The sequence below is a fragment of the Canis lupus genome, chromosome 7, assembly GCF_048164855.1.
Source record: "Canis lupus baileyi chromosome 7, mCanLup2.hap1, whole genome shotgun sequence".
Classification (NCBI taxonomy): Eukaryota; Metazoa; Chordata; class Mammalia; order Carnivora; family Canidae; genus Canis; species Canis lupus.
Genome location: NC_132844.1, coordinates 49,648,528 through 49,674,632, shown reverse-complemented (window position 1 = coordinate 49,674,632; position 26,105 = coordinate 49,648,528). Strand labels below are relative to the sequence as shown.

Below are 26,105 nucleotides of genomic sequence, written 5' to 3'. Positions count from 1 at the left end.
ATAACACTATGGGGTGCTAGTCAGGGGTCAGGTGCTCTGTACTCTGGGCATTCACATGCAGGGATCTGTTCATGGGCCTTATTGCCCTAAACATCCTCATGCTATAGGCAGCACTGCTGGGACTTCCAAGGTTCAAGGTGGTTAAATCACTTACTCAAGTTCAGGGCAGAATGTAGACAGAAACATAGTACCAAAGGTATTTCCACCTCACCACAGCTGTCCTCAGGAGCTACGTGGGGAATTCCATCATTTATTCAATAATACTTTGAGTCTAGGAAGTGTTCATTAAATCTCAATAGGTTAAGTCCTGAATTCACCTCCATACCAGGCCCAGAATAAATCATCTTACTTTATTGTCTCATTACATATCTACTTAACGTGAGACCAGAAAGCATTTTCCTATTATTGCATACAGAGGGACTGCCTTCCCTTTTGCTTTAACCATCTCTTCTCTTAACTAGAAACAGGAAGTATGGCCCTCCAGGGAGGGTTCCAGCCTCATCCTTCTAAATGTCATTGAATATGTCCTAGATTAGTTTCAAGAATAATCTATCAAATAATTTCCAGTGTTGTATAATAGAATGTGACAAGGGGCATCATTTTAGCAAAGAAGAATATTTTGTAGGAAGCTTTACAAAAACATTGGAAAATAAAAATATCTTAAAGAGGATCTAGTAAAATATAATATCTGAAATACAACTTTGATTAATCATCAATTAAAATGACCAAGACCTCTCCTTTTTCCTGCCGTTACCCTCAAGTTATACCTACCTTTCCAGTTTCTCTCCAACAGTAATCAAATTTTTGAAATGAGCACTAAATAAATCAAATAGAAGCAATTTCATGAAGACTTAAATATGATAAAAAGGGTCTCACATTCCCTTAAAATTAATGATGGCTAATAAAATAACAATGGGTAGCCATTTTATAAAATGGTAATATCAAGGAAATATGTCCGGTCTCATAAGGCTATCTGTGCCTTCCTAAGGAAAAGATTTGTGGCCTTCATTACATAGGACCAAATATATGAACAAAAGAGTCAGTTGTCCATCCCCCAAAACTGAAGGTATGCATTATTATTGTTTCAGGCTGATTGGTTCATTATTCATTTCACAATAACTTATTAAGCACCTACTTACTAGACACTAAGTGAGGGGCACAGTGATGAACAAGACAGACACGGATGCTACCTCCATCATTCTTATAGTCAAGGAAGCAGGTAATTTAAGAAATGTTTACCAAAACATATATGATTATAAACAGTGACAACTGAGATGAAGAAAAGTTACATTTTTGTTTTTGAAAAAAATAAAAGTAACGTTGATATTTGAAAACTGCCTCTGTGAAAAGTGATGTATTACTATTAATTCTATTGTGGCTTCTGGTGCTTCTAATGTCTTGCAATTGAAAAGGCTTTATTATTTTAAGCCTTTTTGCATCATCTTATTTTGACAGAGCAGTGTAGCAATTGAGATATACATAAGTAAGTTTAGATAAGGTACTATTTAGATACAGAGGTAGGACTTATAATTAGGGAAGAAGCAATTTGGTTTGGCAGACCATTTAGCAAAATGAAGTAGAGAAATAGAGTTAAGGCAGGAAAGGAAAAGGGCTAAGGTATAGAGGACCTGAAATACCAGACTAGTTTCCAGACTTTTTTTTTTAATGGGGAGAAAGGAATCTCTAAAGAACTTAGAGGGGTGTCTGGGTGGCTCAGTCAGTTAAGCACCTGCCTTTGGCTCAGGTTGTGATTTCAAGGTCCTGGGATCAAAACTGGCATTGGGCACTGTGCTCAGCAGGAAATCGTACTTCTCCCCCTCTACCTCTGCCCCTCCTTCCACTTGGGCTGGCTCTTTCTCTTTCTCTCTCTTAAATAAATAAATGAATGAATGAATGAATGAATGAATAAATAAATAAATAAAATCTTTTTAAAAATAATAAAAATAAAGAACTTAGAAGATTTTAGAATATAAGGAAAGGAGAAATAATGCTTACAAATATCACTTAAGTGACTACCACAATAATTGGTTAATAAGAGCGTGGATTACTAATGTTACCAAGAGAGAAATATAGGCTATGCTAAGGAAAAATAATTTTTATGTAACTGACTAGATATGAAAGAGAGACCTTTGAGTACTGAGGTCCAGGACTCCATAGAGAACTGACGAGCTATTTACATAAAGCAGGATGGTCAGAAAGAAGTTTGATTTTGACTCAACTGAGTTTGAGGTACTGGTGGCACATCTAGCCGAAGCTTATCAGAAAAAGCAGGACCAGAAATATAGAGTTTTCATCCTTTTAAAGTGACTAGTGCTGGTGGAAAGACACACAAAGAAGAGAGCACAGTCAGAGAAAATTACTGAGGGCAGAATCTTACGGGAACCCTAAATTTGTAGGGAAATGATAGAGAAAAAGCAATTGGGAAAGTAAATGAAGGAGGATTTTAGAGAATAATAGAACCAAGGGAATGAGATGAGAAAGTAATCAGTGAAGCATCTGACTCTTGGTTTTAGATCACAGGGTCATGAGATCAAGCACTGTGTCAGGCCCCATGCTGAGTGTAAAGCCTGCTTAAGATTGTCTCTCTTTGGGACTCCTGGGTGGCTCAGCAGTTGGGTGCCTATCTTTGGCCTAGGGCATGATCCCGGAGTCTCAGGATTGAGTCCCACATTGAGCTCCCTGCATGGAGCCTGCTTCTCTCTCTGCCTCTCTCTCTCTCTCTCTCTCTGTGTCTCTCATGAATAAATAAATAAAACCTTTAAGAAAAAAAAAGAAAGCTCTCTTTTAGCTCCTCCTGGCTCACCCCCCCCAAAATGGCAAAGAGTACATATCTACATTTCTTTTTTTTTTTTTTTCATATCTACATTTCTGATTAATATGAGATTACATGGGGAAGGAATCATCAGGCCACTTATCAATACTTCATTCTAAGACAAAAAAAGCTAAAGCACCTGAAGATATTCAGATTATTCATCAAGTCAGTAAAATAATAAATGGATGGGAGGCTCCTAAGTTGCTATTTAAGTGACTTATTGACTCAATATATCGAATCATATACTCAGGCTTAGGACAGAGTTCCAAAAAACTTTTTAAAACTTAATAGATAGAAGATATTTCATGATAGGGATTTTTCTTTAATCATGTCTCAATGCATGGGCTAATGTTTTGTAAAAAGATAGTAAACTAGTAATTATATCAGGTTAATATCACAATTTATATCAGAGCATTCGCTAAACCTTGGAAAAGTTGAATTAAATATTCAGTTAGGGAATTATGGATTTACATACCTGTGGTACCCATTTGGAGGACACAAAGCTGGTCACTTCTATTACAGACAAGCCAGTTTGGGAAAGTTGATTGATAAATTCAATTTTTATATCTGTAGGAACTATAACCTATGAAAGCATTAAACATTATTTTATAAGTAATTTATATAGAGTCCATTGAACATAAGTAGAAAATTACTTCTCAACAAAAGCAAATCGTATTTAAGATGCGTGAATTTAATACCAATTGAGAACAATCATGTAAACCATGAAACCCATATAAGTCTTTAGGATATTAATAAATATTTTGATTTACCATTCAAAATAAACTATATAAAACTAATATCAAACTACCTTTTCATTCTGTAATCCATCCCTAGGTCCAACTTCTACTATTTTAACATACTCAGGGAGTCCAGATAACTGAGATGTTTCCTGAAATGGAAAATACAAGGCAAGAAAAACAGGTTAGCTATTAGAACATCAAACTTGATTATTTAAAAAGTCAAACATTTACACTTTGTTAAGTAAATTTCTCACCCCAGAAAGCTAAAATGGTAAGAAATCAATACAATGCTATAATTCAAATACTAAGTTTATATTACTGGCAACATGATGCCATTTTTTCTTCTAGTTTAATGATATTTAATCTAATTATGATTAAAATTGAAAAGATTAATTTTAAAACCATAACTATGGGAAAGGTACCATGTATGACCTAAAGTGCAAACTTGTTGAGTAACTGTACATGTGATGGCAAATTTGCTATTGTTAGAATTCATTTAAAAATTATATCTTTTGGGGCACTTGGGTGGCTCAGTCAGTTAGTGTCCTACTCTTGATTTTGGCTCAGGTCATGATCTCAGGTCTTGAGATCAAGCCCTGCATTTGGCTCCATGCTCACCACAGAGTCTGCTTGGCAATCTCTCTCCCTCTGCCTCTCTTGCTTATGCTCACTTGCTCTCTTTCTTGCTTTCACTCTCTCACTCTAACTAAATAAATCTTAAAAAATAAAAATAAAATTACATCTTTGTATTAACAGACTTCTACAGAGCAGAGTCATGATAAAGATGCCACACTCTATACCCTGAACTTGAGTAATGTTACTTTGGTTTTCTGGCCTGTGCCCAAACAGCTGAGACCGGAGAAAAAGATATACTATTTATTTTGTGTCACACAGCACAACCATCACCTAGACATAGCTTACTGAAGGACACAGCCCCTCCATTGGGACTGAAACCCTCAATATTCCACTGGGAACACCTAGCTGTCAGGCCAGTGTTAATACTCTATCTTTTGCTAAAATCTGGAACAGCAGAAGGTTTGGACTCTGGAAACTCTGGCTCTAAACCAAGAACTATGGACACGTCATATTTAGAAAGACATTAGTTTAAAACAGGAAAAATAAGAACAGCCTTTCTAAACATTGTATTGCAGTTAAAATTAGAATAATCTCAATCAAAATCAGCAGGACCTGTACTTCAGAGCTTTTCTCATCTTGCCTTTCTACGGGGATGATGAATGTGGGCTAACCAATATGTATTGTCTCACTCTCTCCTTGTAGCAAACATCAACAAATACTGGGGAGTGGCTGGTTTGGATGCAGGACACAGTCTGTTTCTATGACACAGAAAAATGCTCCCTGGCCCTTTTAGGGTCTATAGGCAATATGAGGTTTTATTGGCATTCAGTGCTAACTCAAGAAAAGAACCAGGATGATCCCTGCTACAATGTTTACACACCAACCTCAGCACTACCATGAAATTGGGCAACAAGCAAAAATTAACCAAAAAGGAAAATATTTCTCATCTCTACATCTTCTGAGTAGGTTGTAATCCCTGCAGCTGGAAGGGTGCAGGATTAAGAAGCAGCCTGGGGTTCCTTGGCTTTAAACTCAGTTTGGGATGGCAATCAAGAAACCATCTCATCTACAGAAGCCATGGTTTCAACCAGGCACTAAATGATAGAGATGGCATGGGAAGGTAGAGTAAATGAAAGTTCACTCTTCTTTCCTATTAACTCTAGTCCTGGGACTGCAGAAACAAAGACACAACTGGCCAATCTTAAACCATGTTTTTTCATTATCGCTGATTGCTTCTTGAAACTACACTTGCAACAGCAATTGGCTTGGAGCATTCATGGAGGAAGAGCACTTCTTTATTCAACAGCAGTGTTTTAAGTACACAAAGAACACAGTGTTTTTTTAAGGTATAACAATATGCTGAATTCAATTCAAGAATTTAAAACCCTCCTCTGCAACATTGTTGTAGAAATAAACTAGAAAAACTAAAGTGTGAACTGCAACCAAATTCAGCCGTCTCAAAGTGTTAGGCAGAAGCTAGATATGAGTGCTGGAGAGAACATCTGGAGGCAGAGTCCCAACCATTGAAGGGGAATGAGAGAGACATGAACTGGAGGCAGGGAGAGTGACAATGAAGCTGCACAATAAATGCCTGGAAGCACAACATCCTGACTTTGTGGCTTCTCAGACCGTAAGGCTGACAGACCAAAGAGCCACAGGTGTGGAACATGCCCTCTCCTCTTCCACCCCTGCCCCAGGGTATCCTCTATACTCATTAAAATGTATTTGCATTGTGGGTAGAGCCCTGCAGGATGGAAAAATCTGGCAGGATGGTTCCTAGTACAAACCTCCAAGGATTAAAAATCCCCCCTCCCAACCTGTGGGAGGAGTTCCCCATTTGATTGGAAGCAGCCCCCATTAGAGACCACCCCACAGCACTTCACAGTCCCTCTCAGACCAGAGAGACCCAATAATATCCAATCCAAGAACAACCTGGGGGCGCTTCCAAGTCCGGGAACCTGCCCACTCTCCTACCTTGGGAGTGTAACTGTGCTTTAATTAACTGCTTTGTGCTTACTACTTTCCTTCTGATGGTCTATCCAGCACAGATCCCCTAGCAAATCTTCTCATGGGGAACCCAAGGACTGAGACCTCCATTCACACAATGCAGACTTTCTTATTGTAACAAAAGCAATATATGTGCTCACATGATATTATTTTAGATTTCTTCTTGAATATAATACTATTCTTTTGTCTTTCTAGGTTTGTATCTCTATTCCCTCTGCCATGCATCTGAGAAATAAGAAAGTTAAAGTGAAAAAAAAAAAAAAAAGAAAGTTAAAGTGTGTTCAGTAAGCTCAAAGAGTTAACAAGTTACCCTTGTTAACAGCAAACCAAATCAATCAACACATACATGAATATATATGATGTGAGAGCCCTCTCTTGGTGATTTCCAGTCTTTTTCTAGGGATTACTATCTCTATTGATTTCTCTAAGGAGCTGCAGCAATACATCAACAATGCCTTCAAAGAAATTTCACCTAAATGCTATTCAAGTACATAGAAGTCAGTGATTCAAAACCTATCTCATAACTTTCCCCACCGCATGCCTTTCCGCAGGTATTTCTCCAGAACATGCTATTCTTTACCTTCTCTCTTACCATTTGTATCTACGTGGTCCATTTATTACTGGTTTGACTTTGGCATACACCCACCACCAAGCACAATGCGTAATACTTAGACTGTGCTCAATAATTACCTGTTGATTATATTAGTGAAACTCTTCTCTCACTGGCTTCATTAAAATTGTCATTTTTTTTCTCAGCCTTTCTGTTGCTATAACTTCCCTAAAAAGTCTTGCTAATCTTGATTTTCCAGGATTAAAATCTTTTAGCATCCAACAGACCTTCAGAGAGATCTATCAGCTTAAAGTGAAATGATTCATGACAAGCCTCTCATCTTCTACCACACTCTCCTTTCATGCATTCTCTGAATTTAGCCATGATAAAATCATGTCTTCTACACCTTCATGTCTGTACACATGAAGTTTCTGTTGGTTTGGAAATTCCTTCTGTCCTTAGGAAAGACTTTCCACCAAACCCATTTCTCTTCTTCATGGGCGTAGGCCTGGACTGCATTTCTCCCCTACATAAGAATTATTTCTGAACAAATTCCAACCAAGGGAATATAAAGATGAATGATATGTACTACTTTTAGGGTTGGTCCATGGAAATATTCCATGCATATCCCTCCATGCTCCTTCCCCTTTGGCCAGCTTAATGCAGAGGAATATGGCAAACTTGAAAGCTGACAAAGACAAAAAAAAAAAAAAAAAATTGAAAGAGCCTCCATCTCTGAATCACTGCTTAAATAAGAATCCCAAGCCAGTAAGAAGCAGTTAATTTATGCTTTATATAGACAAAATAAGTGTCAACTCTCCTACACCATTTACATTAGAAGTATATCCTTATAGTTACCAATTATGAAGAATGGGGCAGTTGTAAGCTAACTAGCAAGGCCTGCCAAAGATGCTGGTGGAAAGCACAAGATTTCTGGGTGAGAGAAAAAAGGCTTGTAACACCAATAGCAGTAGCTAGAGGATCAGGATTTGTGCTAGCTCCCTAATCCCTAACACCCACAGGCAGAGCACACAAACATATGTCTTTGATTTGTCAATCTGTAGATGTTCAAATGGCAGACAAGTAAGCTAGGGCACTGACCATAACCCCAAAGTAAGAAAAAAAAAATTAATAGTCTTTAGTGCTCCTGAGTGGGTAAAGTGACCACACCCATTTTTAGTTCTGTACAGCTCCTACAGAGACTTTACAACTGCAGCAGCCCTGTGGACATCATCAGGTTTTGGCCTAGCCAAAACATCAGCCAGCCAGGCCAAGGCATCAGGAAAAGCACTGTGAACAGGAGGGCACCATTGAATTAGTAACTCTGCTTCAGGCAGTGGGGTGGGCAGCAGAGGGCAGCTGCTACCTTTTTTGTGCAAAGCTGAGACTGCACTGGGGACAGGCTGACTGCTTTCTTGAATATGTCATTTTGATTTGATTAGTGAGGCCTGTTGAGATTGTACTACCTTGTTAGTCAGGGTCCAAGCTGAACTCCCAAAATGGAAACAGGCCAGAGAAGCCTGTTTCTCAAGGCCTCCACTGCTCAGGTGTCCAGTTTCAACTAAAATTCAACAGCAAGAGAATACCTGATTTTCAAAAGATAACTGGTAGCTATGCCAGGGCAGGGAGAGGTCCAAAATCCTAACCAGCACCTCCAGGTGGAGGCTGCCTGACTGTGTTAAAAGTTCCAATTTGTAAAATCACCATCATAGGGACATGCAGTTCTTCCTATTTGAGATGATCTCCTCTGGCACTTATAGGACCAACAATTATAGTCATATCACTCATCAATTATTGCTATATGTTCAGATGTGTAATCGACAACAGTACACTGAATTGACCCAAAAGGTTACTTGGGTTCTCTTTTCCCACTGTGAACACTGCCCAAACCCCATCAGTTGAAACAAGACTCCCCACTGTCATGGTACTGAATAGGATGATGACTTTGATGCCTTTATATGATAGCCATAAACATTTGAGTATTCCCTCTCCCCAAAGTTTCTCAGTATGTATGGGAAACTATGCACTAAAAACCATCTTTTTTCTTAAAGCAGATGGAAGAAGAAGGTTGGGAATGATCTGGGGGCACAGAAGGAGAGATCAGTTCTATATCAATAAGGCACATTTCCTCCCAATTTGGGGTAGCTTAGTAGCTCCTTACCAGCTCAATCAGATGAACTTGCAATATCTGGAAAACACACAAGCCCTACATTACACATAAAAATCATTATTACTATCACTGCTGATTTTAACCTAGGGAACCCCTGAACCCAGCATCAGGGAAACCAATGCAAATATAACTGCATTGGTTTCCAGCAGGATAATGGGATTTGTTCCCTTTGGCTGACATGGGCTGGACTTGCACATGATCCATCATCAAGATAACATCTCTAAGTCCTCATCCAGTCACAAGATATTGGCTAAGGGAGTTTTACAAAGTGGCAAGGCTGTCTATAAAATTCATTTAGAATTCTTTGGCTCCCTTCTCATTCTCCTCTATGTTGCCTTTCGGCACTATAAACACAACCTGGGGCAGTTTGATCCTCCATACTAGTCAATGACTGACTCATCTATGGCTCCTCACAGGAGTTTGTCTATCCCAGCCAAATCTCCCCAAGAGGGCCAAAGTTTCTGTATAGCAGCCAGGATTCACAGACTTAGAGACCTTTTGCTGTCATCTCCAATTATATCTAACTTTGGCAGACAGACAGCAGGACAGGCTAAGCTGTAAGAAGGTCCGGTTACTGCTATTCCTCTATCACAAGCATTACTTACCCCAACCCCTCAACTCCCAACTGAACTAAAGTTTTTTATGATTTACCTGGGTTCTTTCTGTAACATTGGCCAAATTTATTCCTTCTATACTCCTACTAACTGTTGACAGAAAGAGGGAAGAAAACCTTCAGCCCACATAGTGTTGATCTTAGTGCTAGTTGTTACAATAGGTGGACCTGAGACTGACTGCCAGATGGCCAAGGAGGCTCCCCTGTCCCTAGGAAAGTTAGCATAACCAAGACACTACTCAGCCCTTGAATCTGCTTCCTTTATACCAGACAGCCACCATCTTCCCAATTTCTTATCATTAACATACAATAAAACAGACCATATTTTGCTCAATTGACTATAAAATCTGGTCAATATATCTGTTAACAATTTCCACTGACTTCCTTCAAATACCTTTAATCCATCAGAAAAGTTCTCATTCTTCCTCTTTCAGGAAGTCGTGCCTTCCTCTCTATACCATTCTTATTAACAATCTGTCACAACCTGTGAAGGACTAAGATTTTACCCTACATTCTAGCTCATAAGCAACCCTGCCACAGATTATGGGTGCTGGCAGAAGATATGCAGCTCTTGAATCAGAGACAAAGGCTTTATTGTTCACATTAATAGCAGTAGTCAGAGCAACAACATTTCTTCACACTGGTTCTCTGAGTATGACAGGAGCTGTGCTTGGGGAACCTGAGTATTTCATAATGGGCAGTTAGCATGCCTGCCCTTTGCTCTATTTCCCAAGTTGCTTACTAGACAAACACCTTGAAAAGATATTTCCAAAGAAAATTAATCAATGCCTTGCTAATAAGTCATACAGAAATGCAAGAGATCCATAAAGAATTGCTGCTCAACATCTTTATTACCTCAATTAATACTCAGCAACAAACTCTTATTATCTAAGATTCAATTAGTCATCTACTCAAGACTCTTATGACCTCCCCAAATAGAATTCATGAATTTCATTTCTATGATCCCAGAGAGACTTATCTTAAAATAGGCCTTTAAATTACCACTTTGCCTATTTTGCATTTTTTATTATAAACCTTCAAAGTCATCAGGGGCACCTGGGTGGCTCCATCAGTTAAGCATCCAACTCTTGATCTCAGTACAGGTCTTGATCTCAAAGTTGTGAGTTCAAGGCCCATGTTGGGCTCCACGCTGGGTGTGGAGCCTACTTAAAACAAAAACAAAACCAAAGATCCCTTCAGAGTCATCAGAATGGACACATACTAAACACTTGAATATTGTCCGTTAAATGGATTAATAAGCTTACATCTAAAATTTAGAAAAGGTGGGCCCTCCATTTATTCAATATATATCAGCAATATTATTATAGTTATTGGATATATAGAAATGAATCAATAAAACAAACAAACCCCTGCCCATAACAAGCTTATACTTTAGTGGCATAGGGCTCTGCATGCTACCTTCGGGGGGGGGGGGGATGGAGGGGAGGCAGTGTAGCCATGGCAATTTTTTCTTTACAGTGAATTTATGAGAGTTGATAAATGACTTATAGACTTATAGTTCTAAGGAATTGAGGGTTTTTTTTTTTTTAAGTGTGTAGAAGTTAGCTACATAGTCTTTGAACAGGTCTAAAGTCTGAATTTATTTTTATAGCATTAAAAGCTCTATGTTACTGAGCTCAGTGTATCCTGTTGAATGTGGAGTAGTGGAGGATACTAGTGAAAAACAAAAGCTGTATTATCCAGAACAAGGCTTTCAAAAAGCCATGTTATATGGCTGAATGTATGCCCACATTTGGTATCAGATTTCTAATGGTTCACTTTCATAGAACAACAAAAGCAATACTATCTTGCATTTACACGTTGCTGTATTATTCCAAAGCACTTTTCTATCTACATTTCATCTGTGAAGCTACCCTTTGAGGTAGGCAGAACTGAAAGAGAGATTAAGTGACTTTCTAAGGTTACCCAACTAAGTTCTCTGGCTCCTTTTCTAGTTTTCTTTAGGATGAGATTAAATATACCACAAACTATTGAGCTTAAGGTTGAGAAATAATGAACCATTCTTTTATGCAGAACATAAATGGGCTGCTTTACTCACATTTTCAATCTTACATAAAATTAAATGGAAGGCATATTTTGATGGGAGTTTCTCTGAAATCTTAATGAGGTGTGTGCATGTATTTATTTTTTATATTTATACATAAAATATATCTGGGTGGCTTCTGTATATACAATCAACCCCCCTGATGGTGATAGATGATTCCTTACTATTCACTCTACAAATACTGCTTTTTTCTCCCCTCTAAGAAAACACCGTAGAAATTTCCTGACAGATTTTTATATGTTCCACTCACTTCATTTCCTGAGGAGTAATTTTATGTGTAAATAAAGTCTTTATAATATTGACATATCCTGTTTCATAGCCAGTATTCTTCCCACGGAGAACTGCTATGCCAGCCAAATCAAATGCTCCCACTACACAGATGAGAAGTCTGAATCAAGAAATTGTAGGATTTTCTTCTGAAACTAAACTGAACTTTTTAAGGGAGCATTAATTGTCCACTTTTCCAAAAGAATCTAGTTTTTTCATCTCATTTTAAATATGCACAAAGTCCATTTTGTAGTAACATTAAAACCTCCACATTCTCATATTTGTTCTTAGATATTTCCCTTTTAACCTAACATAGTCAGAAACACATAAAGCATTATCACTGATTAAATAGATATGTACGGAAACCTTGGCCCTCTGGAGCTATCTAAAGACATTTTCTCTCCAGTGCCTTTCTAGGATGAAGGGATGAATCAACAAAGCTGATATTTGAAACCCTTCTCTCAGAATATCCATGTCCCAAAGTTGACTCAAAAGCAATCTCTGGCAGTTTAAGAATTTACTTGTAATGAGGTAAAAATAAGTTTGTAATGTACTATTAAGTCACTTCAAATTTTATGAACAATATATCTTAATTTACAAAATCAAAAGGTAAAGAAGGTATCCACTTACCTTTTAATAATTTTTGACAGCCAAAAGGAAAAGGGGAATGTGTGCAGGACTTTGTTCCCAATTGCATTGGGTCAATGTTTAACAGAGATTAAAAACAAGCTCTAAAAATGTGAACACTCTTCTCTATGTATGCATACTAATATTTGTTCTAGGTACTAAATGGAAAACTAATGCTGGGTGTCACTGTAGATATAAAGCATAATTAAATATGAATTCCTTCTGGGAATATGTAAATTTTATGAGCACTTAAATAAGAGCAGTTACAAAAAAGCAGAATATTATGCAAGACTATCTGCCAATACAGCAGATTGAAATATAGAATGATGGACAGCATAAGATCTAAATTTATTAAAAATTTTAAAATGAGGGGGGGTGCCTGGGTGGCTTAGTTAAGTGCCTGCCTTTGGCTTAGGTCATGATCCCCAGAAGGTAGAGCCCTGCACTGGACTCCCTGCTCAGTGGGGAGCCTGCTTTCCTCTCTCCCCTCGACCTTTGCTCATGCTCTCTCTCTCAACAAAATCTTAAAAAAATTTTTTTTTGAATGAGGCTCCTAACAGTTGCATCACTAAAGTTCATTTCCCTGTTAAATAAATACCATTTTTAAAAGTGTCTTGACCCTACCACCCAGTGATTACACTACTGGTTATTTACCCAAAGGATAAAAACAGTGATCTGAAGGGGCACCCACACCCCACTGTTTATAGCAGCAATGTCCATAATAGCCAAATTATGGAAAGGACCCAGATGTCCATCAACAAAGGAATGGATAAAGATGGTATGTGTGTGTGTGATGGAATATTACTCAGCCATCAAAAAGATGAAATCTTTCCATTTGCAATGATGTGGATGGCACTAGAGGATACTATGCCAAGCAAAATACGTCAGTCAGAGACAATTATCATGACTTCATTCATGTGTGGAATTTAAGAAACAAAATAAGCACAGGGGAGGGACAGAAAAATAAGATGAAATCAGAGAGACAAGCCATAAGAGACTCCTAACTATGGGAAACAAACAGAGTTTCTGGAAGGGAGGCAGGTGGGGGGATGGCTTAATTAGGTAATGGGCATTAAGGAGGTCACATAATGTAATGAGCACTGGGTGTGATACATAACGGATGAGTCACTAAGCTCTATCTTTGAAACAAATTACATACTATATGTTAATTAATTGAATTTAAATAAAATTAAATTTAAAAATAAAGTGTCTTGAGTAGAGCACCTGGGTGACTCAGTCAGTTAAGTGGCTGACTCTTGGTTTTGGCTCAGGTCATGATCTCAGGGTCCTGGGATGGAGCCCTGAATCAGGCTCTGTACTCAGTAGGGAGTCTGCTTGTAGGTTCTCTTTCTCTTCCTCTGCCCCTTCCCCTGCTTTCACTCTCTCTCTCTCAAATAAATCTTTAAAAATAAATAAATAAAAGTGTCTGGAGCAATAAATATATACACACATATTTAATAGGTATTCATTATAATGCCTTAATAAAATCATAACTATTATAAATTAATAAAAAATCATAACTTATAAATTAGTGTATGATTGAAAATACAGAATATTAACATAATTAAGTTCATGAAACATGAATGGAAATCAATAGAAATAAAAGTGAGATGAAACATAAGGAGAAACAAATTGAAGAAATCAAGAATAGTCCTTTTTAATGCGAGCATTCTATAATCTGTCCAGTGAATATATTAAGATGATTTTAAAAGAATTAAAAAAAGAAAAACTTCAATGTATGGATACATTGCATGAGATCTTGCATACACAGTTATGCTTCTTTAAGTGGTGGCTATTATTTACATTATTTAGCTTAAGAAATGATTTATTCTTGGGATGCCTGGGTGGCTCATCGGTTGAGCGTCTGCCTTTGTTTGGCTCAGGATGTGATCCCGGAGTCCTGGGATCAAGTCTCACATTGGGCTCCCTGCATGGGGCCTGCTTCTCCCTCTGCCTGTGTCTCTGCCTCTCTCTCTCTCTGTGTCTCTCATGAATAAATAAATAAAATCTTTTTTAAAAAATCATGGCTTTAAAAAATGATTTATTCTTGCACTTATGGCAATTTAATAAAATAAACTTTATGAAAAATTAGCCAACATCATCTATAGCTTTTTCATTACTATTATCATTATCACAGTATTAAAGTTTAAAACAGTAATAAAAGTGTTCATTAGAAAGCCAAGAGAAAACGTTGGACTTGCAATATTTTAAGTATGGAAAGTTAGCTTTTCCTTAATGTCTTTGCTAATATATAAAAATATATTTTACATATATATTATTATTACATATATATATTACATATATATATATTATTTAACCACTAAGATTGTTTTTAGCTCCTACAAATCCAAAAAGCAGCCATATTGATTGAAAATGTATACACACACACACACATACACACTTAGAAAAACTCCAACTCCCAGGAAAAAAAAGTGATATGTCATCTAATACACCAAGTTTCATCATGGAAATATTTTTTTAGGAAGACAAATTTCTTTTTTTTTTCTGTGTTTTTAAAATTTTTTATCTAATCTTGTACATGTAATGATACTTTATTGCAGTTTTAATTTATATTCCCAATGACCAATTAATTGAGCATTTTTTTCATATTGGCCATTTGGATATTCTCTTCCATGGCATGCATGTCCAAGCTTTTGCCCACTGAGGAAGAAGTGTATCTGTCTCTTCTTTCTTCTTTCCTTCTTTTCTTTCTTCCCTTCCTTCCCTTCCCTTCCCTCAAAGTTATGCTGGCTTCATAAAATGAATTGAGAGGTGTCTCTTTTGGGATCCCTGGGTGGCACGGCAGTTTGGTGCCTGCCTTTGGCCCAGGGTGCGATCCTGGAGACCCGGGATCGAATCCCACGTCGGGCTCCCGGTGCATGGAGCCTGCTTCTCCCTCTGCCTCTCTCTCTCTCTCTCTGTGTGACTATCATAAATAAATTTTAAAAAAATTAAAAAAAAAAAGAGAAGTGTCTCTTTCCTATTTTCTGAAAGAGCTTGTTTAAAATTGGCAGATTTTTCTAAAATTTTTTTAATAATAAATTTATTTTTTATTGGTGTTCAATTTGCCAACATACAGAATAACACCCAGTGCTCATCCCATCAAGTGGCCCCCTCAGTGCCCGTCATCCATTCACCCCCACCCCCCGCCCTCCTCCCCTTCCACCACCCCTAGTTCGCTTCCCAGAGTTAGGAGAAGAAATGTGTGGGAAATATCAGAAAGGGAGACAGAACATAAAGGAAGACAAATTTCTGAAAACAGTAGCTTATAATAGAATACACAACTATCTATGTTAAACTAGCTATACAAGCAGCATGACCTTATAGCCACAAAGTTTAGGAAAACTATTGGAATACATAATTTTGTCAAAGTTTTAAAGTTCATACACCCAAGCTGGTATAGCAGTGTTTTTGCTGCAGAAACTTGCCTTATTACTAAGGCAAGTTGTGGCTAAGAAGCCACAACTCATTGTTCTAAATAGTTATTTAATTTTGGGTTTCCATTATCATTCGCAAAAAGCAATTAATTACATTGCTTTACATTACTTTTTGTTTTGCCATGTTGGTTGGATAACAATGGCAAACTATGAAATCACATCAGAGAGGTCCTATGAGTTCTCAGCTTTATGATACTCTTTATTAAGCACAAGAAGACTAGAGAATCCATTCAAACTTTAAATAAAATTTTTCAGATCTTAACGAAGACCCTTTATCAAAATATTCTACTAGGTAATATGTATTTTCTTTTTTAAAGATTATTTATTTATTTATTAGATACACACACACACAGAGAGAGAGAGAGAGAGGCAAAGACACAGGCAGAGGGAGAAGCAAGCTCCATGCAGGGAGCCTGATATGGGACTCCAGGACCCAAGGATCACACCCTGGGCCGAAGGCAGGCACTAAACTGCTGAGCCACCCAGGGATCCCCAGTATGTATTTTCTGATTGGCAAAAACCAAAATCCCTGAGAATACACCAAAAATTCTTTGAAAATAAAACACTAATGACTTATGGTGTCTCTTATCTCATGACATGTTAACAGTTTTTTGGTATCTGTGAGTGATGAATTGTTGAGTGTTATATGTGGCAGAACAAGAGACAGAGATAATGAAATTAGGTAGAATCTAGGTCTTTGGAAATTTTGCTATTATTAATGCATGTTTTGGTGTGCTCATAAGCTATCCCTTTCAGGACCAAGACAATCCTAGAAGCTGCAGTTCTGGCACCTGACGACATTTCATTTAGCCTTTTTTCAGGGACTGCCTCAACTAAAGAAAGCCACTTTACCCATAGTTGGATCTCTGATCATCCAATGAGTGGTTAATACAGGAACTGCCCACTCCCTCTGATGTAAGGCAGTGAATGGAACTCCAAAGGACCTTACCAGCCCCAGAGACCTGGGTGGGATGGAGACCTTTGGTGTCACACTGCAGTTACACCTCTCCTCTGCCTACTCCTACTTGTTCCACTTCTCACAGGTACTAAGTCAAAAGTACCAAATTTCTGCACACAAGTCTTCCTCCAAGAACCTGTTTACCCTTTTCCTCTATGGCCATTTTCCAGTCTCTGAATATATAAATTGAAATAGACATATTTGGGAGTTTTAATAGCTTCCACACTTTTGTCACTTGACCTGTAATATAAATACTACTAGAGCAGGGAAAGGCAAGTGGAAGCTTCTGAGATTCTGAAACTGTCCACTCTTCTCATTTCCTGTTCAGCTGAAATAACAAAATAGTAAAAGAAAAGAAAAGGAAAAGGAAAAGGAAAGAAAAGAGAAAAGAAAAGAAAAGAAAAGAAAAGAAAAGAAAAAAGAAAAAAGAAAGAAAAGAAAAAAGAAAAAAAAGAAAAGAAAAGAAAAGAAAAGAAAAGAAAAGAAAAGAAAAGAAAAAAGAAAAGAAAAGAAAAGAAAAGAAAAGAAAAGAAAAGAAAAAAAAGAAGGGAAAATAAAAGAAGTACACTGGGTGAACTGAGAGAAATGGCAGAGATTATTGCCAATACATATTTAAAGAATATAGGAAGAATACAGTGGTGATAGCCTCATCATAACCCACTTTAATCCCCAGTACCACCTCTACTAAAACCAGAAGGATAATAAGATTTTGAAGGATGACAATGGACTTCTACAAACTCAACCCCAAATGTAACTTCTGTATCTGTTGTAATATATTTGCAAAAATAAATGAACATTGCCTCAGGTACATGTAGGTAGCCATTGATTGGACAGATGTGCTCTTTTGTATACCTGATAGAAGAGCATAAACAACTCCCACTTGTTTGGGATAAATAAGAGTAAACATTTGTAGAATTCTCTCAGGACTATACTAATTCTCCTACCATGTATCCTAATGTATTTAAAGGGACCTGAACTATCTGGACATTCTGCAGAACATCACATTGATCCACTATAGCAATGAGTGAAGTTCTCACAGTATGAAAGGATACTCCAAATATATTAAAAAATTATAGAAGTAATGCATGGAACTTTGATTTTTTTTTTAACTCAGACCTCTCAACAAAACAAAACAAAAGTGCTTAACATTCAGTATAGAATTAAAAGTGCCAAGAAGTCTGATCAATACGATAGCAACCCTGTCTCTATAGGGCATATACTGACCCAAAATGCCAAGCATACTACCACTCCTCTAATTCAGACAGAGGGCAGGAAACAGTAATAAAACATGGCAGTCTTTCACACTGAGTCCAGGTATGGGCTCCTAGGCCTTCTCAATGTAGCTATCTACTTTAGTATCTGCTATCTATGTAGATACCAGTTCCAGTTATCTATTGCTAATGATTGTACCTAACAGACAAGGCCAAAATCTATTTGTGATGTTCAGTATGGTGTTAGTGTTCTTACTACTGTTAACCTTAAATAAAATAAAACTGCCAGTTATTTTACCAGAAAAAAAAAAAAAAGTGTTTATTCAGAAATAGCAGAGAAAAGCAATTTGGGACAAGCAGGCTAAGAACAAAACCATAGGCAAGTCAGGAGAACAAAGGTGAGGAATATTCTTTTATAAAGGAACATTTGGGGAGGCTGTTATAAACAAAAACTCCACTGGTGTAAAGTAGGAGTTCAAAGTACAGTGGCTTTTCACTGGCTGATCTGTGATAGCCTCTCATTGGCCAGGCTGTTTCAGGAGAGGGAGAGAAGAGAAAAACCTTGCTTTCTTCTGCTGGCCTAGTAAACTAGTATCAATCTACAAAGATAAATCTCGTCTTGTTGGGTTTGCAATTGACAAGGAGTGATAGAACATGAGTGCCACCCCTTCTGGCCTCCCAGCTCCGTATTAGTAGTTTCTTTTCATTAATTTTCATATTATTATGTATCTTAATATTTAGAGATAAGAGGTTAATATCCAAAATAAATATAGAACTTATAAACCTCAACACCAAAAGTAGTAATAATCCAATTAAAAATGGGCAGAGGACCTGAATAGACATTTTTCCAAAGAAAACAGACAATGGCCAACAGATACATGAAATGATGCTTAGTATTACTATCATCAGGGAAACACAAATGAAACCACAATGAGGTATGCCCTTATACCTGTTAGAAGCACTATAATGAAAAAGTCAAGATAACATGTGATGGCAAGGATGTAGGGAGAAAAGGAACCCCCATGCACTGTTGGTGGGAATGTAAACTGGCACAGCCACTGTGAAGAACAGTATAAAGGTTCCTCAAAAAGTCAGAAATACCACATGGGCCAGTAATACTGCAGGATATTTACCCAAAGAAAATGAAAATATTAACTCAAAGAGATATAAGCATCTTTCTGTTTACTGCAACATTTACAGTGGCCAAGATATGGAAGCAACATAAGTGTCGCTCAGTGGACAAATGGATAAAGATGTGGTACACACATACACAAAGAGAAATATAACTCTGCCATAGAAAGGAGAAGATCTTACCATTTGCAACAACAAGGATAGACCTAGAGGATATTATGCTAAGTGAAATAAGTCAGAGAAAGGCAAATATTATGCAATTTCACCCATATGCAGAATCTAAATAACAGACAAAAAGCAGAAACAGACTCCTAAATACAGAGAACAAACTGATGGTTGCCAGAGGGGAAGGAGGTGTGAGGATGGGCAAAATGGGTGAAGGCAAGTGGGATGTTACAGGCGTCCAGTTATGGAACAAATAGGTGAAAGGGAAAAGTACAGCAAAGGGAATATAGTCAATGGTATCGTTAATAGTGTTGTATGGTGACAGATGGGAGCTACACTTATGGTGAGCACAGCATAATGTATATAGATTTGTTGAATCACTAGGTTGTACACCTGATACTAACATAATGTGTGTCAACAATAGTTTGATTAAAAAATAATAAAACAAAGCATTGGCAAAGCATTGAGAAAACACGTGAAATAAAACAAAGATCATAACAGCTATGAAGATTTGTGGGAAAGCCGTGCTCCATACTGTACACATAATGGCCATTAGACAAATAAAAGGCACACGCAGTCATGTTTTGTTCATTCACTTAATTCTAACTGGGTAGCTAATGCTAGAAATTGGTCAAAGAAAGCCATTTGGATATAGAAATCAATTCTCGTGGTTTTACCCTAGTTAAAACTTTCCTAAAATAAATCATTATTCTAGTACCTTTGTTTCTAATACTACTACTAAAGCAAATCCTAGGAGGCTTTTAAAAAGCACAGTGCAAGGGCCATCTTATGTGGTAGTGAAACTCTGGAGACAAAAAACCTGGCTCTACCAGGTACTTGATGCACAAACCTAGCTCTACTACATATTTGGATGCACAAACTTGAGGAAATAATTTGATTACTATTCCTCGTTACCCTCTTTTTAAAGTGGGAATGTGACTCTCCTCTGAGCCAAGCAGTCCTTGGCTTATAAGTATATTGTGAAGATTGAATATGAATATAAAGCATTTAACTTAGTGAAGAGTTAATACTTGATCAATGTTTATCATGTGCCTTTAAGACTAACACAAAGACTTGAATATTTTAAAAGAATAGCTTAAAATTATTCCACTATCACTTTAAAATATACCAATTTGTTTAAAATTTACAATGAAAGGAATCATTGTAAATAGCAGAGCTACTGTAATTCTAGCCACAATCAAAATAATACATGGAAATTATTCAAGGTCTTTCAACAAGGAGCTCAGAACACTTTGGAGACATTATCCTATTCTGGAGCCTGCCAACAATTTTATCCACCTCCAGTGCTGACACCATCGACTCCACCCATCCTGTTCCACTTGGCAATGTCAACCTCAGTTTGAACCTTTAAGAGGCAACAGAAGGGCACTCAAGAGGGTAAATAAGAGCTCATATTCAAAATCTGGCTGAAGAATGCCATAAATGAACATAGGAGTCACAGTTACTTACTTGTTGGAAATGTCCTCCTGGAAAAAAATATGAATTTAAAAAGCAAATTAAATAATTAATAATTCTGATTGGCATCATATGCTCAAGGCAAGAGTAACAAAAAAAGGCCCATAATCCTCTCTACAAGCTAGATTTTAATTTTTTTCTTCCTTTCAACATCAAAGGAAGGTACAGAGGATCTAAATTTTTTTTAAAAAGGAAGAATGACAACAACAAGAAGAACAATGTAGATCTTTTTGTGTAATGCAGCGTCAGATGCATTGAGTCATTGGGTCAGAATGAAGCTGACCCATACTCTTGAGCATAGGCTCATAATGCTTTCAAGCAACCCAGTTACTCATTTTGTCATCACTCTCAGAGTACACTAATTATTATAACTGCCACTATAGGAAATGGAATACAAAAGCTTCCTGAGTGCAAAATTTATCAGAATTTTCAGAAATCTCATCATTTGCGATATTCAAAATATATAGAGAATAAAATATACTGAAACATTCAAAACAGTGGAAGGAGGCTTAGATAATTTCGAAAAAGTTAAACCAATGCACGTGACCCTTTGAGGCATGGAGTCCAGAGCAGGACCCTAAGGGTGGTTATGTCTAAAACTGAGACTTCTTTGTTCCTCTACAATCTGTCCTCCTAAAAGCTTCTACATCTCAGTAAATGACATATTTTTCTTTTTAAACTGCTTCTGTAAGACTGAACATGTGTGCCCTCACAAATTCTCAATGTGACTGTTGAAACCCAATCCTCAATGTGATAATAGTTGGAGGCAGGGCTTCTGGGAGATGATTATGTCATAACAGTGGACACCTCATGAATGAGATTAGTGCCCTTATAAAAGAGACCCTAAAGAGCTCTCACTATACTTCCACCATGTGAGGACACAAGAAGGAAGTAAATTCTCGCCAGACACTGAATCAGCCATCCCCCTGATATTGGGAACTCCCATTATCAAGAACTGAGAAATAAATTAGTTGTGTATAAGCCCCCCAATTTATAGTATTCTATTATAGTGACCCCAATAGATTAAGGTAACAGCTAAAGCCTACACGTGGACTCATCCTTGATTCCTCTCTTCTTCATGTGCCCTCTATCAGGTCAGTCAGCAAACCACATTCTATCTTTGAAATAATCATCTCTCACCTGGATTACTGGAAGAGCACTGTAGGCTGCCTCTTCACATCTACTCTTGCCACCCCCTCTGGAAGACAGCAACCGTACTAACTCGTTTAAAACATAAAACCAATCACATAATTCCTCTGGTTCAATAACCTCCATGATTTCCCATTTCCCTTAGAGAAAAATTCAAAGTTTTTACCATGGCTTTTGAGGCCTCCAAGATGTTGTACCTTATTACTTTCCTGAGCTCCTCTACATTCCTCCTTCACTCCTGCTCCAACCACAATGAATTCCTTGCAATCTCTTGAACACTTCCCCTGCTGGACTGCTCTTCCCCCCATGTAGCTCTGTGACTCACTTCCTCTTTTTTTCATGTCTCTATTCTTTATAAAGCCAATATGGGAAAAAACAACAACAACAACTAAAGTCTTCTTCACCATCTTATTGCCCTTAATCTTTATTATTCTTCTAGGATTCATCACCACCTAGCATATTGTGTATATATCTATTTAATTATCTATTGTCTGTCTCTTCCCATTAGACTAAGAGTCCCTTGAGCGTATGGACTCATTTAAGTTCACTGCTGTATCCCAGCTCTCTGAATTGAGTCTGGCACATGGAACATGCTCAGTAAACACTTATGGAATAAATAAATGGATAGGATTTATTAAATCAGAGTTTATACAAGTTAGTCACATAATAAAGGGTGTTCACACTCATTATGACTTAGAAAACCAACAAAAATTCACTGTATGTAGTGCTTTCTTCTAGTCTTTGGATGACAACTGGAATCATTATTTGCACATGAACTGTCTAAGGAAAGCTTTCAAAAACACAGAAGTTGCATGTGGTAAAGAAGCTTCAACTAAACAAAGTTAGGTCACACATCTGGACCACTGCTATTCTTAGAATGTCCTGTGGTCTAAAGGAATATAGATGTTTCTGTTGTACAGATTCTCCTGAGCAGGGTGGGATAGAGTTGAAATTTTCTACTGGTATTAGTGGCTATGATAGAGACCAAGATATATCCGGTCTTGACCCTGAGGGTCTAAACACCTACCAGTATGCAGGTATGCAGAATCTTTGGGGGGAGGGGCCCCTATATTAAAGTAGAAGAATTGTGATCATTGCTATCAGCATCAATTACCAAGGGCTCTGTAGGATTCTGTGACTAGTAAGCTGGACTTTCTTTTATCCATTCATCGGATAAAGCATGGCATACATACTGCAGTGAACACAAGAGGCAAAAGACTCCTTCATGGAGTTTGCAGACAACAGCAAAAAATAAAATAAAATAAAATAAAATAAATAAATATGAGTGTTACAAAGAAATCAATGAGGGAAATGGAAGAGGAATTTGGAGGACAGGAGACATGTTGCAAGTTTACCTAAGAAGGTGTACTTTAAAAAAAGAATAGAAGGAGGTGATGGGACTGAAAGCCAAGTTATACAGAGGTCTTGTGAAAGGACCTTCTAACAGCTTGTGCCACATTCTCTGAGTTGACTGGGGGGAAATGTATCCGGTGTGTTAACTGTTATAGGAAGAGCTAGAAGGCCTGTGTTAAGTGGAGAAGAATGAGCAAAAAGTAAAAACAAGTAATAAAGGAAAATAAAGGGTTTGACAGTATAGAGGGCGCCTAGGTAAAGACTTATTCCCAGTCTTTCAAAATCTGCTTCCTCATTTAACTCCTTCCCACCTTCACTGTGAACTCCAGTGCTGCCCTGTCTGGAGCTTCAAACCTCAAGCCAGGCTGGAGCAGAACTCCATTAGGTTACCTGGCTGTACCTCCTGCTTCCTGAGGACACTTGTCCACAGCAACCCCAGCCCTGCATTCAGTAATTTCTAGACTGCTTCTCTCTCTGACTTCTCATCTGTCTCTGCTTTCTAACATACTGACTTTTCCTGGCCCTAATTCTAATTAAAACTTATGTTTTGTTTCCTTGGGGCTCTGAATGCAACTGATGAGGTTTGCTACCGGCTTTATTACACTTTCCTTTCCAGGTGGCCAATTTCATTTTAGAGACACTCTATCTTAAACCCCAGAGGTGTCTCTAATGTTGGAAATGTGAGCCGGCTAGTGAGGGGTGGTCTGTGGCGGCTGAATTTCTGATCCTTCTTAAATCACATCATGTGTGTATTTGTTCATTCCATGTACGCCGAAATCTAGCCCTGCTTAAATGTTCTCCATATATTGGGAAGTAGGGGGAATACTCAATAAATTATGTTGCCTAAATAGAGTACAGCTGGTAAACACACAGTACTTAAATGTGCTCCATGTACTTAAGACTACGCCTAATTCATTCCACAGAGTCTTACTCTCAAGCTGAACAAGTGAGCAACAGGATACTTAGACAAAAGTTTAACCTGCTGGGGTCAATCTAAAACACCCTGCCTTTCCAGAATTCAGGTAGAACCTACCCAGAAAACTCAGTTCTGTTTCAGACTTCATTTAAACAGACAAAAAAAAAAAAAAAAAAAGTAAAAAGGGTCAATTTTATAATGTAATATAGGTAGAGGATGACCTTACAAAGAACAGGGTTTCTGTAATTTTTATTTAACACAAGAATTAACAGAAATAGGTGGAATATGAGGATGAAATTTCTTAAAGTCAGGACTGTTAAAAAGCTTGAAGGGTTATTCATGGATGACTACAATAAGACACTCTGAAATATAAGGTAGCCATTACATTCCTTTTTGTTTGAAGTGGTCCTGGTTTATACCTGTTGTCCTAGGGTAATTAAAATTACTCCCTTTTACCCTCATTGTACTCAACTATGGATCATAAGTTACTTGACCATCTCACTTAAATTTCCTACATTAATTTACTTTGAAGGAATACAGACTTAATTTCACTATATATCCCTTCTACCCCTATCATAATAAAGTTTTCATAGTGACAGGTAAGATCCCTGTCTCTGCCCCTATCACTTTCACTCTATGTTACTATGATAACCAAGAATAATCACAAATAAGCAAAGCCATTCCATCAAGAATGCTTTAATCCCAATACCTGGACTGTCCTAGAAAGTGAGCCTTTTCCAGTGCCTAGATTTCTATAAACAGAACTGGCAATGAAAAAAAGACTTGTCCTCAACACTACTTCCTCCAAACCTGCTTCTTGATTTTTTAAAAAATTTTCTATCTTGCAATGGATCCACCATCCTAGAACTATCCCAACATTCGAAATCTCACTAAAAGTGAGATTCCTGACCATGGAATCTGTCAGGACTATGATCTTGGTTATCAATGTTCCATCTTTACCCTGAGATAACCCAGAATAAATTTTGGGTAGGCAAATACTCCCAGACCTTTCACCTAGTAATGGAACCAACCCTATTCAGAAATGAACTCGATTTTTGTTTTTAATGATAAATATGAGCCTTTTGTGGAAAAATAAACCATCTCCTACCATTAGAAGGGGTTCAGAACAAGCTTCCCCAAAATGCAGAATACAGATTATTTTGAGCTGAAGACAATCAAGGCCCTTAAAGACAGAGCTTTTAACCTCCCTGTTAACTGCTTCTAAGAATTCACATAGAGGTCCTGGGTCTAGAAGGAAGCTATTATCAGAGATTAACTATGAAGAATATAAGCTAGGAATGGTAAACTGAAGAGAGCTTGGCAGGACCTGTTCATTCAAATATCTATATCCTACTATCTCTGCATGTCATGACAAACATTTGTTTACCAACCTTTTGTTACTCCCAGCTTCCTGTGAATTATCTTTCTTCCCTTTAAAACTTCAGACCCCTACCCTCTTCTGTTGGTCTCAGGATGACATATAAACCTAATTGCCTGTCTCTGAGCCTCTTGTGTCTTTGAAATAAAATTACATTTTTCTCCTATTAATCTGTCTCTGGTCAGTTTAATTAATACACCAGTCCTATCCTTCCTAAATCCACCCCCCCTAAAAAAATACCTAGAAAGAGAATGAAAATTTTTCTGTGCCTACAAGTGACCTTCAGCAGGCTAGACACTGTTCACTCCGGGACTTTTGTAGCTGAGAGATCCTAGGACTTTTGACAAACACCAGCAGAGGTAAGAATTCTTCCCATGTCAGTCTCCCCAGTCTCTACCTGCAGGATCTAATGGGAACAAGAGTAGTGAGAGTCCTTTTTCCTTTTTTAAATTTGGATTACCAGGAAAAAATACTGTTTAAACTAGTTTCTTAGGTATAACTCTG

At 37.5% G+C, this 26,105-nt stretch overlaps 1 protein-coding gene across 10 annotated transcripts in view; it reads right to left on the bottom strand.

Moving 5' to 3' along the window:
• The window catches only part of HMGCLL1 (3-hydroxy-3-methylglutaryl-CoA lyase like 1), a 205,610-nt gene that overhangs the window by 147,437 nt on the left and 32,068 nt on the right, over positions 1-26,105 (bottom strand). For 6 of the 10 annotated variants that reach the window (XM_072832543.1, XM_072832547.1, XM_072832546.1 and 3 more), the window contains exons 2-3: positions 3,621-3,701; positions 3,288-3,395 (exon numbers count right to left, since the gene is read on the bottom strand). The exons of 1 other annotated variant lie outside the window; for it this stretch is intronic. In XM_072832543.1, the coding sequence (XP_072688644.1) occupies positions 3,288-3,395; positions 3,621-3,701 (189 nt within the window). Of the gene's footprint in view, positions 1-3,287; positions 3,396-3,620; positions 3,702-12,430; positions 12,505-26,105 lie in introns of those variants that run through there. 3 more of the 10 variants (XM_072832550.1, XM_072832545.1, XM_072832549.1) reach the window with 2 other exon arrangements.